Consider the following 13,042-nt stretch of genomic DNA (forward strand, 5'->3'; position numbering starts at 1 on the left):
AGCTGTAATGTAATCAGTAAGCAGTACATTAGCCTTCTGCACCAGCTTTATGTCATTAGTTTCAAAATTAGCATATCAATAACAGAAGAAAAAGATTACGTTAAAAGGGACTACCCCATCAGCAGTTTTAGGAAACAGAAACTGCATTAAGGTCAAACATAAAGTCTTTAAAGCAAATAAACGGAAAAAGTCACAACAGACATTGTGGTGAACATACTGGTGAAGAAGAACATTTACTAGCTTATAAAGTGATAATCTGAAAATACAAGATTATTTTAAATGTTTATGTAACCAAAATTCTGAGTGGACAGGCTAACTTACAGCTTTCACTATGAACCGCCTTCTTGTATGGCCATAACTACTTTAGGATAAAAAAAGGCACTAATATCTTTTAGAGGATATAGCAGAAATCTTTCAACTATTACTTATAATTAATTTCCAAACTGAAATTTTATCTACACCTACTTAAAAAACATTACCAACCTAACAATATTTTGTGATAGCAACACAGAACTTCAAGGGAAGAATAAATTATCAGATAATAAAATCTCTGCAGTTTTTAAGCCTGCCAACAGATTTTAAATACTCAAGAATATCAGCAAGCCTTACAATACAATTGTGCTTTGTGTCATATCTGAATTACATCAGAATTAAAAGAATTCGTTTTCTTGTGGATTTGTGTAAGGATGTTGTTTATGTTTTTTTTAGGGTTTTTGCCGTTGTTGTTTTTTATGAAGTTCTGCTTTATCACGTTGGTAGAAAGCTGCCATTTCATGCTCTAGTAGGCAGAACCATATGCCATAGATAAACCAGAGTCTTGAGAACATTCTTAGAATCTGATATATTGTACTACTTTATTTCTAACAAAGAGTAAGACAGCTTACAGGTTTCCCTGATGCTAGTGATGTCATTTAGGCACTTCCAGAAAAAGACAAAAAAATCCTGAACTCTGAAAAGCATGGCGTGCCTTAAATTGAATTTCTGGACATTTTTTTTCAGGATATTCAACTAATGCAAACAAAAACATGAGGGAGCTGGGATTGTTTAGTCTGGAAAACAGAAGGCTCAAGGGAGACCTCATTGCACTCTACAACTTCCTGAGGGGAGGTTGTGATGAGGAGGGGTTTGGCTACTCTCAGACAACAAAATGGACTCAAGGAAATGGCCACAAGTTGTACCAGAGGAGTTTTAGAGTAGACATAAGGAAAAACTTTTTCTCTCAGAGAGTGGTCAGGCACTGGAATGGCTTGCCCAAGAAGGTGATGAAGTCACCATCCCTGGCAGTGTTCAAGAGGCATCTGGATGAGGAGCTACGAGATATGGTTTAGTTGCTTGTAGTAGCAGTGGTAGTGGGTAGACAGTTGGGCTAGATGATCTTGTAGGTCATTTCCAACCTTGTGATTCTATGATTCTACAGTTCTATGTAAACACATCTGAGAAGGTCTGGCATTTAAACCCTCACAAAATCCTGTATTTTGTTGTTTTATACTGTGGTCTAGAAAAATAACTAGCTCTGGCAAGACACAGTGTGTCAGAGTAGCACCATGTTATGCTCTGAGGGAAGGTGCTACCAAAGAACAAATATTAATATGCTGAATATAGTCTCTTCTGTGTGGATTCCGTGTGAGTGTCTGACAGCTTTTTTAAACACCAATCTGTGTTTCTGTGGTTAGATTCCCTTTTCTAAGTTGGCATTTATTCACATTCTTACTGTTCTGAATAGGCTTAGCTGGAAATCTTACGTAAATCTGTGTTTGGATGAATCTGTGAGTAATTAGATTACAATCCAGAAAGGCCGTGTCCAAAAAGAGCTTTAGTCTACTTACCTGAATCACATCTGTGAGGTAACGTTCGAAAACATTGGGGATCATGTGCAAACAATTGGGAGTGACATTGTGCCAGACTTGGCCAAAACATTAGTGAAAACTGAGTCAAGAAAATGATAAACTTCTTCAGAATAAATAAATAAATAAATAAACCCAAAATGAAAAGTTTACACCAAAGTTGGACTTGCCATAAAAATTGCTTGCACAATGCAAGCTTAGGAGGTAAAACTGAGTATATTCTTTGGTTTTAAGGCATTCAAAAACTAGGAGGTGCAGCAGGATCTCAGAAGTATCTGAGCACTGATGGAATTGGTTCTGTAATGCCAACCTTCAAAACTTCTAATTGTGTCACAGAGTGAAGAAGTTGTTTACATTCAATGTGTGATCCCCAGAACTCATTTTACAGCTTGGTGCTCCGCAGGCACCAACACTTCTTAAGCCTTGCTATAAGTAAGGCGGTTTGCTAGGGCTGTGTTTAGCATGCAGTGAGCAGTCTTTGAAGAAGCCAAAAGAACCCAGGTTTGCTTGCTCCTAAATGACGGCTTTAATTACCGGTCTTTTCCCAGCAGCTCCTCCCTCCTTTTCTGCCTTAGTAGAATGCAGGCGTCGGATCACAGCTGCTGGGAGCCCGGCAATGCGCCCCGGGGTTTGGTTACAAACACTCAGAGGTGATACATGAGGAGGAAGATACTATGCCCACTGAGAGCATGAAAGCACTTCCCCGTCTCACTTGTAATAAGGCTGGCTTCAACAGCGCGGCAGTAATTCGCAGATGTGGGCGAGTTGCTACAAGTGGGGGGATTAGACGTGGTAGTTAAAACTTAATAATTTTATTTTAGTTTTTAATCAAGCTATCACTCACCGGCAATGCCACCAGCGCTAAGGCAACGAGGCTGCATCGCTCTCGGGGCCAGCCGGGAGCCCCGTGTCTGCTGGCTGGGCCTTAGAAACGGGCGGCCCACCCCACGGCCCACGCGCGGAGGGGCGCTCCCCACCCGCACCCAGGTGCGGCCGCCTCCGGAGGGAGGGCAGGGCGGGCGGCGGCGAGCTCCGCGCCGCGGGCGCGGCTTGCCCGGGAGCAGCGCGGGGGTGGGGTGCGGTGTGCAGGCAGTTGGAAGGAAGGAGCGAGCAGAGAGAGAAAAGAAAGGTGAAGAGGCCTGAAACGCAGCTCTTTTTTCCCCTTGTGTTCTTGGCCACCGAGGTAAACCGGTCTCCGCGGGCGCGGAACTCTCGGGACCAGGGCTGCGCGGTACCCGGTGCGAGGGTGGCCTGCTCGCTGTGCGGGCGGCTCCGGGCCGGGCTGGGCGCTGCGAGCGCGGAGCTCCTGGGCCGGGCGCTGTGCGGCTGCCGGTGTCCTGGCCTCGGCGCCCCCTCCGCACCGCTGCGTGTAAGCGGGCAGCTTGGGGCGAAGCGCCGTGCTGCAGGACGGGGAACCGCTCGGAAAGTCGGGCTTTGGCAGAAGAGAATTGGGAGGCAGCTAGGAAGCACTTTGCTTCCTTTTTGCTTTTCAGCTTGGTTATGTTAACGGTCTGTAAATGGCATACCGAGGAACTGTGCTTTATTTACTCTGCGAGTAGTTTTCGGGAAGTTAGACGCGAACTTCTCGGTAGCTGCCCACGTATTCCTGGGAATTCTCCCGAAAAGTGAATGAAACTCACTTTGCAGAAAGCCGGAGGGGCGCTCGGATGCCCTCCCTGTTACAGGGAAGGCACGGAGTGAACAACAGCGCCGGGTGCTGCCGCAGCAACTCGCCCCAGTGCTCCCGGCCGGTTCCACCTTCATCTGGTTATTCACTTCCTCGCTCCGGAGACGCTTCTTCACGCTGTCTGCAAGCTGTCCCACTGGAATTTCTTGCAGAGCAAGGTTTGACTCCAAACTAGCAAAATTGCTGAACTTTTCTCTGAAAGTTATTCTGCAATTAAAAAAAGAATAAACAACAACGAAAAACAACAAGAAGGAAACATGTTGACAGAGGATATACTTAAAATATTTTCTAATCAAGCACTGTGTTGAGTTGCACTTGATATCTTCATTGCTTTTGGGAAAAAATCACTTCTAGTTGCATGACTGCCATGGGTTTCATTGGTATGTATTGATCCAAAGGTCTAATGCCTTTAGAATGTTCACTCACAAGAATTTTTCTGAGCATTCAGACAACATGCTGATTGCGTTGTGTTGGTTTTTGGAAAGATCTGTAATGATCTACGACCTTCTAAGCCCGCTGATCTTATCCGCTTGTATATAGCTATGTACAATGGGAAGATGAAATTCGCTGGCAGATTTGTCTGTCCTTGGTAAGTCCTAGGGTAGTTGTTTAATTCTTTCCCCCTCTTCATTTGGAACTTATCTAGTATGTGGCTCAGCAGAAGTTGGGAGCAAGCCTGAACTTGCTTGCGTTTGTTGAACTTATCACTGAAAGTGAGGTTGGCTTGCCATGTGCTTCTGAAAATTTCTTAAGGCTAATATCAGTACTATTCTTAAAAGAAAAGCGAGTCTCTTTTGAGTATGGACTAATGAGAAAGAATTTTTCTATATTCAGCTATTTCTTTTTGTTCACACGTTTAATTAAAAGCTGGTTTGCTTGCTTGCTTCAGCTTAGATTCATTTGTCATGGCACATTTTCCAGTCAGTGTCATACTGAAAGTTTTTCCAATTCAAAATTCATGGAGTGATGGCTGTATCAGTTGGTACAGGTTTTGAGACTATTAGACGCAGGAACATATCCTCCATGTGAGGAAGAGTCCTGAAAGTGATGCATTGCTTTTCTGTGCCAGTATTGTCCTGTATTCTTTGGGGCAATGTAGTTATTGATTTCTTTTGAAAAAAATAGCTGCTCTGCCACTCTGAGTTCTTCTGCCTCATTGTTGCAGCTCCTTCCAAAAGAGTGAGAGAAGAAGGATCTTAAAATCATTTTGAAGACGGTGTGAGAAACATCATCTCTGCAATAAAGTTGAATAATACCCTCTAAGACTTAGGATGTACAGAACAAATTGCAATTAGTCACAAGCCAAGAGTAAATTTGCTTGGAAGAGAAGACCAGATGGATCTCCTTGTATCACTTTTTTTATTTTTTAGATAGCTATGGAGGGGAAAATTTTTTTTGTTTACTTATTTTTGTAAAACTGATTAGTTGAGTGTCTTCCAAGCAGCTTTATTTTGTATTCCCACTCTAGCAGTCTCCCCGTTTGTATAAATTCATCAAATGGTTTTTATCTAGGTTACTCTATACTGGAGGATATGAGAGTGTATTATGAACCAATTTTATTTAGGCAAGACCAAATCCTCCTCTCCATCTTCCCTGTTTTTTTTTTTTGTTTGTTTGTTTGTTTTTGATACTTATTTCTGCCAAAGACAGTGGGACAATCTATTCTACATTGCTTCTGAGAGTGAAAGTATGGATGCAGCCTATAAACTAAACTTAGATACTACTGTTTACTTAAATTTCCCTCATGATACAGATATTGATGTGAAAGTAAGTATATAAATGTGTATATATTGCTACATCTTCATATACAATGTTGTGCAACCTTTTTTAAAGTTTGTTATGCCTTATTCTGCACTTCAAGTTATGGAGGAGAATGCATTCTTTTTCACTGATACTCATTACTTGGAAACAGTGTACTATTTTGGATGAGGTGTTCCTTGAGTTCCATTTTTCTGTATGCTTTTTGAGGCTAAAACATTGCAACGTGAGAAATGATTTTACTATTTATCCTCTGGCCTGTGATATAAACACTCACCTGTTTGTAGATTTGTTAGTTACTTAAAGCATCATCTGAGAGCAGTTATACCAAAATAAACATAACCCCCCCGCCCCCGTGCACTAACACATGGCAGTGAACTTGCTACCTAATGAGCTGTATAGGTAGGCCAGATTTGTACAATTTCTTTAAAAGGCCTTCAGCTGGAGATGACTGCTGAAACAAAGAATGGCCTTGGCTTCGGCTCCTAGCATTGTTGGCATTTTGTGGTCAAGAATATCTCTGCAGCAAGCAAGTTCTTCCTTTCTCAGTCTGCTGTGCACTATGTTGCAAAATGTGCAGCAAAAAGAAATGATGTTCTGCAAATTTGGAAGCAGAGTTTGTTCTACAGTAGATAATCCATTGTGTTGTGGTTTGTAGAGAGATGGATCCAAGTAACTGATAATATGAAGTTGTTTGAGTTGCTGAAGTAACAGAACCGGAGGTGTTTCAGCATAAGGTGTGGGCAGAGCTACTGCATGTAGAAAACAAAGTACTTAGATACAGAAAAGTGTAAGTAAATAAAAGCTGCTTACCTAAGTGACTTTTTGTCATTGCTGAAGGTGAAAAGATTGAAAGAATGATACTGAGTGAAAATCAATGCTAACACCTCAGGGATAAAGACCCTAAACACATCACAAAACCAAGAAAGATGGAAACTGCTGACATAACCAATTTCAACATCAATTTTGAAATACTTAGATTGAAATGCTAACACTGGAGTGGTTTTTTTTTTTTTTTTTATATGTATACTTGAGTACATGTACTTTTTTTTTTTTCTTAATGAGTACATGAAGCACTGAGACACAAACAATTCCTGCCTGACTTTTTTTGCTTGCATTAGTCATTTCTGTAGTAGTTACTCCATGCTAAGAATATAGATTCAACTTCTTGACAGAATGTAAAGAATATGTCTTTATATATGTATTTTTCAGGGGTTTAGAGAGGTTACGGGCAGTAGTGTTGAATTTTATGTTTTGTGAAGGGACTTATATGAAAAGCTTGAGGAAATACTGATGCCTGAAGTCTTTAAAGGAAGGATGAAGATTTAGGTATGTGCTCTGTTTAGCTCAATCCAAGCCTGATTGAATTGAATTGACTTAGGAATCATTCAGTGAGAGCTTTCTCCCTAAAAAAACTTCTTGTCTTATGAGAGGTTGATATTGGACTGGCCTGTAGAGTTCACTCTCCAAAGAAGTTTTAGTTGTGTGCCTTTCTTTTTTGAAGAAAGTATATCACTGTTTGGAACTTTTGTGAACAGAGATCAAAGCTGATAAAGATATAGCCCAAGAACTGAAGCTGAATATATTGGCAAGAATGTAGAGAGTTGTTATAAACAATGAAATTTATGTAAAAATAGTGCTGTGTTGATATATATATATATATATATATATATATATATATATATGTGTGTGTGTGTGTGTGTGTGTGTGTGTGTATATAAAAATATATGTAATCCACATTTATATATATTTTTTTCAGAAAAAAAAATGTAGGTTTGTTCAACTTCTCTTTTTTTCTCTTACTGTGCCACACATGCATACATACATGGTATAAGTGTGAAGATTGTTTTTCCCTGTTTTTTATGTCTTTTTTGAAAGTCTGAATAATGATTTAGTTATTCAAAAGGCATTAGAGAAATATATATGTAATATCTTCTCTTTCAGCTTGCTGTTTAAGTCTTAAGCTACGCTACTGAAGCTGCTTTTTCTTCTCTGGGTTGCTAAAGGCTAGTCCTGTGTGCCAGGATAGTTGCTACTGTAAGCAGCTTTCCCCAAGGCCAAGTTACTTTGTATACAGGAAAAGACAGGAGAAAAAAAAACAACCGTGTTGACTGCTGTTGCCCTTAAACTGGCCCTTGAACATGTGATTTCAGGGTGTTTCAGACACCTTCAGAGTGGTAGCTTCTCTGTCTGCTTTGAGTTGTGTAAATCATGAATTTAGAAATGGCCATGAAAGGATGGAGAGCTGGTGTGAGTGAACTCTGGGGAGTGCGAAAACTGAGTTGGAAAATAATGAGGACGCTGTCATGGACACTTGAGGTACTGAAGGTCCCTTGCATGAAGGCCAGAACTTGCCTCTGGCTGTGTGTCTGCCAGTTTTTGACTGAGCAATTTGCTTCCTTACCAAAGCTGAACAGCTAGTAGTTACCTGGTTCTTGTCCTCCCTCATGGCAGTTTTCTGAAGAGCCTGATCCATGAGGTATATTTTGATTGCCTCCACAGTTTTCTGGCTATGGTTCTTTAAATAATTTAAGCAAATTTTTTCCCTCATAAATTCTCAGAAGTGACTCTCTCTCTGCAAACTCCTGTATTGGTCGATACTTTTCCAGTGGGATTCTCATTTGAAAACAGCTTGAACCCACAGTTCACTAAAAATGCAGTAGTCAGTGATTTTTCCCTTTTCCTGTTGAAAATGTATTTCTACATTAAGGAGTATGTAAGGCTCAGAAGATAAAGTAGTGGCAGTCCCTCTGTTGTTAGTTGGTGCTAACGGGGCAGTGAGAAAGCTCTGGGTTCCAGCTCTGTTCTTAGTCCACTTTTTCTACCCTTTATATCCAAGTTCTGTAGAAGTGTGTGTCTGAAGATAAGTTGTTCATATCTTGAAACCACTAGGATTATGTTTTAAAATTATTACTTGTGTTAAGACTTTGATTTTCTTTATGCAGTCAATTGTAAAAGGATGGAGAGGTTATGTTATTTAACCTGCTTGAAATTTGCATAGATAAGAAACTTTAAAAAATTACTGTACCAGTGACAAAGAGCCTTTCAGAATTTTATCCAAGATTAATGTGAATTCAAGCCTTTTAATACAGTGATATGTCTCTTTTGTTTGCTTCTAATTTTGTTTTTCTTTTGTGTAGGTTTGCAGTCTTTAAGAAAAACTGAAGTGCTTTGAAGAAGTGTCTCAGAGAACCTGGTGTTTTCTGTTGGCTGACTGATGACAAATTTAAGAGAGCTCTGTTGCTATTAATTATGCATTTATCCTGACTTTTTCTACATGACCGTGAGGGGCAATATTCGGAATGAAGCTGCCATCATGTCATCCACAGGCAGTGGCACTGATATTGAAGAATTTTTGGTCAACATTAACTTGGGACAATATCTTCCTAACTTTAAAGAACATGGCTATAACATTGTGACAGACTGTATGGGAATAAATAACAGTGCACTTCAGCAAATGGGAGTATTGCCTACAGGCCATCGCAGAAGGATACTTAAGCAGTTAGACACTGCTCTTTCAAAAATTCAAGGAAATTCTCTTTCCCGTGACAGTTTAAAACGCAAAGAGTTGAAAGGTTTAGAAAGGAAACAATATTTATTTTCAGACAAGGATTCCCCAATAAGCCATTTAGAAGTAAATGAATCTGGCTTGATACCTGCAATATCATTGGTACAATTTCCTAACAAAGCTTACACTGGTAAAGAAAGATTCAGAGCTGGAGAGCAAAACATACTGGAAGTGAATGATGAAAACTTTCCAAACTCAGATTTTTCTAGTTTATACCAGAATTCAGACAGTGTACTAAAAGCTGCAAGTGGAAGTATGAAGATGAATACTGAGTCAAATACATTGCTTGAAAAAGCTGCTGCATACCAGACTGATGAGCACTTGGCTGACTGTGTAGCATTTTGTGATCCTCTTTCACTCACTCATTCGTATGAAACAAAATACAAGGAAAACAAACATCAGATGTTTGCAGTTGAGGAGGATCTATCTGATAGTGAGACACATTCACCGTTTGTGAAGTTTAAAGGAGAAATGATAGACAATGACTTATATGATTCTTGTACGCAGAACAGTGTGAAAGTATTTCCAAGAGCAAGCCGATCTTTTATATTAAGGCATCGACCAGTACCAGAAATCCCTGAATCAAGCAAAGTTGAAACTTCATTGAGGTAACTGCTGTTTCTTTTTAATGATGAATTGTTATCCTCAGAGAACTTATGGGATGGTTTTGAGAGGAAGAGTAGGCATGAGGTGCCTTTTTGTGGATTTTTTTTTTTGTGTGTGTGTGTGTGCTGTAAATATAGTGGGTCTGGAATGAATAATGCCATATTATCCAAAGAAGGATTAAGCTTCAATGCAAGTTAAAAGTGCAGAAGGGAATATATGGGAAACTTTAGAATTATGCGCATTATAATCTTTGTGATCATCTGTGCCTCTACTTATTTCCAAAGAAATGAATCCTATTGCTTTAGAAATAACCCAGGTTAAGAACAACTATATCAGGCATTTGGTAGACTAAACCTATATGCTCTTAACCATCTATATTCTCTTAGATAAATACAGCCTGCTATATAAATATAGCATTTCTATATCCAAGATATAGATGAGAAAGAATGAAAATATGCAAATGTTACAAAAATTATACTGAAAAAAACGAAAGCTGTTGAATGTATTCTGAACCAAAATGTTACAATTAATTAGACACTAGCCCCAGTATCAAATGAAATCCTGATTCATAGCAGAGAAAATGGTCACAAAATAGTAAATTCATGAAGACAATCAATCATCCTAGAAAGATCTGTTTCTATTAGAGAAACAGCAGTTAAAATTGTGAAACACAGATAATCTTGTTACTTTTTAGAACCTATTAAAAGTACATCTTCAGGAAAACATTGTCCTTTGAAAATAAAAGCTTATAAGAAAATGGGTTACATTATATAAAAATATATAGGAATTTTTACACAACTACATGTATTAATGTGCTTCTATCTGAAAAATGAGGCAAAATTTAGGAGAGCCACCTTGTCTATTTCATGCATTGTATGGTGTAGCCACCCGGAAAGAATGTATCTGTGTGAAGCAGTAGTTATATGGTGGATTGCACATGTGAACACGGGAAGATGATTTTAAATCTTAGCCTTAAAGCACAAAACTGCACTAGATTTTACGTTGTTCTAAAATAGAATAAAATACTTAACAGTGGAATAAATTGTTTTATACTGTGTATCTAAAGCAAACCCTTCATAATGTCTCTTAGACTGATTTCTAAACTCCTCATCATTTAACTGTTAATTCAGAGTATGAATACAACAGGTTTGTGATGTTAGTTGTTGGCTTCTGCTGGTATTTGCATACCAACAAAGCTTGGCTTTTAATGATGCTTGCAGTATAATTTTTATTTATTTATTTCAGGAATTCCAGTAGGAAGAAGTGGGGGGGGAGGGAGGGGGGGGGGGGGTTGAAAGGAAAACATTCCACTTTCTGGTTTCAAAATATTCCCGTGATGTGTGTGTACATTTTTATTCCTTTAGAATGCTACTCAGTGGCATTTACTGTCTTGAATAAACTTTTGTTGCTTCTTTTGCAAAGAGGTGGTGAAATGTAAAAGTAAAGATCTGACATTAGAAGTTAATTCTGTTAATAAGTCTCTCATAATAACTATGAATATTAAAAATAGGAGACAATGAATGAGCAGTTGACCATGATATTATGAGCTGTATTCACAGAGTACCTTCCCACAGCATCTTAGAGAGAAGAAAAATTCATGCAAAAACATATGCAAAATTTTGTTACTGTAGACATATCCAAATCATGAGGTTGCACTTTTTTAGCCACTTTTTTTTTTTTTTTTCCCAAGCCACTAACTATGCCTGGAAGGGACATGTCTGAGAATGTTTTGTATTTATCTTGTCTTTTTCATCAGCATATCTTAGCAGTTAGAAACATCATTAGCAAGTTTACACATGCCTTAAGTGCAGAGTTTTCCCAAGCATTTATAAGTTTCTTTCAGATTGTTGAAAGATGTTAATGCTAAATAGTGGAGTACAATTGTTTGAACAGGTGGGGAGGCAAAGATTTTTTGCAACAAGTAAGAGATCTTTGTGTTCCTCAATATTTTTTTTTATCTCTGCCTTCTGAAACATCAAATTGTGTTTACTGAAATGGAAGTATAAACATTTTTCAATGGGGAGTGCCTTTATGTTAACTTTTATGGAGCAAAGCTATTCTGGCTGAGCTGAAATGGGAACCGAGTGCAGATAAAGGCAATAATAAGTAGCTTTTGAAAGAATATTCTTACGTCTTCTGAGAAAGAATCAGCCAGTAGAAAGAATATGCTGTGTTTATAGTATTCCTGCCATCAAAGTAAATCCTCCAAATTCTGATCTCTTAGTGACTGATGTTTGGATGGGTCACCAACTTCATTACCCACCATCCTGATTTGTGAACTTGAGTTCTTTGTCTTTATGCTCATTTATAACAATGTAAAAATGCTGAAGGACAATTAGCAAGTCTGTCTGAGGAAGATCAAGGGTAAACCAGAATTTCAAAACAGAACTTAAAAAACATTCTTGATTAACTCTGTTGGGTACTTTTTCCTTTTTTTTTTTTTTTTCTTTTTTGTTTTTTTAGAGGCAAGAAATTAGTAAAGAACTTTCAAGTAGTAGCTTGCAGCATCTTTAACCTCAGGAAAGATCATATCTGTCTTATAGGATTGCATAAAGAAGTATTCTCAACTGACTTCTGTTGATGGATGCTGGTTTTCTTATAATTACATTGTGTGAAGGCTTTTCCCATACAGGCAGAGAATTCCAGCTGAAATCTACTGGGAAACCTAGCATCGTCTTCTGGTCATGCATGGATATTAGTCATTAAATTTTTATGCAAGGAAATGCTTTTCTCATGATCTCTTGTGTGCCTTCTGGCACACCAAGTTGGTACAGTAGGTCTCCTTGCAGCACTTAGTAGTGCTGTGACTGTATAACTTCTTATTACTAATAACGTACCTGCCTCTCCTGCAATCTTAGCTGCTCTCCTGTGCTATGCTTTTGCTTCTGGCTCTTGCCTGTAACAAAACATGTTGTCAACTGGTAAGTCACCATGACATTTTGGAAGTGGAACTCAAGATAGTTACAAATGTGCAATAAAACTCTGAGCCTCTGCATTTTGTATTTAAGTCACTAGTTTGAATTTGTTAACATGCGTTCCCACTAATGTTGTGGGATTGGACAGAATGGGCTGAAAGTTCTGGGTCTCTTGATTCCTTTGGCAATTTCTTCCATGCGAGTTAAAAGCTGGTGTCTGTAAGACATAGTGAAGGTAGTGCAATGGATGGAGCTAACCACATACATGCCTGCAGCCATGATTAAAGATAGTACATACAGAGATAGATTTGAAGGTTCTGCATGCCGAGGACAGCGTCCTTTAGCAGGCACTGTTGAGTGAGATAGCTGCAGTTGCGTTCGTTGGAGCTGCAGTGCTGTTAATGGAAGACCTGAAGCAGATTTATAACATGGTAGAACTGGTTGTGACACTGAGTGAGTGCCGCACAGGTTATGTTGGAGACCGACACACTCCATCTATGTGTGGATTTCTAGACATCCTCCAACTTAGTGACTTGTATAGCTCAGTGATGGAACTGTGTAGATTCCTCATTAAAAGAAAGAAGAAATAAACCAAAAGTAACTACAGAAAAGCTGCTGCACTGGCAGTGAACAAAGGTGCTTGGCCTTAAACCAAGCTGTCCAT

The 13,042-nt window shown here is 38.9% G+C and overlaps 1 protein-coding gene across 1 annotated transcript in view; it reads left to right on the forward strand.

Annotated features, from left to right (window-relative positions):
• Nucleotides 1–3,565: 3,565 nt before the first annotated feature.
• ARAP2 (ArfGAP with RhoGAP domain, ankyrin repeat and PH domain 2) overlaps nucleotides 3,566–13,042 on the forward strand; it is a 116,054-nt gene continuing 106,577 nt past the window's right edge. Inside the window, exons 1-2 of the mRNA XM_042872140.1 lie at nucleotides 3,566–3,689; nucleotides 8,430–9,465. Of these exons, the coding sequence (XP_042728074.1) occupies nucleotides 8,567–9,465 (899 nt within the window). The 5' untranslated portion in view covers nucleotides 3,566–3,689; nucleotides 8,430–8,566. The remainder of the gene's footprint in view (nucleotides 3,690–8,429; nucleotides 9,466–13,042) is intronic.

Source organism: Lagopus leucura, unplaced genomic scaffold (genome assembly GCF_019238085.1).
Source record: "Lagopus leucura isolate 7727_CA_CO unplaced genomic scaffold, USGS_WTPT01 Super-Scaffold_100004, whole genome shotgun sequence".
NCBI classification, from domain to species: Eukaryota; Metazoa; Chordata; class Aves; order Galliformes; family Phasianidae; genus Lagopus; species Lagopus leucura.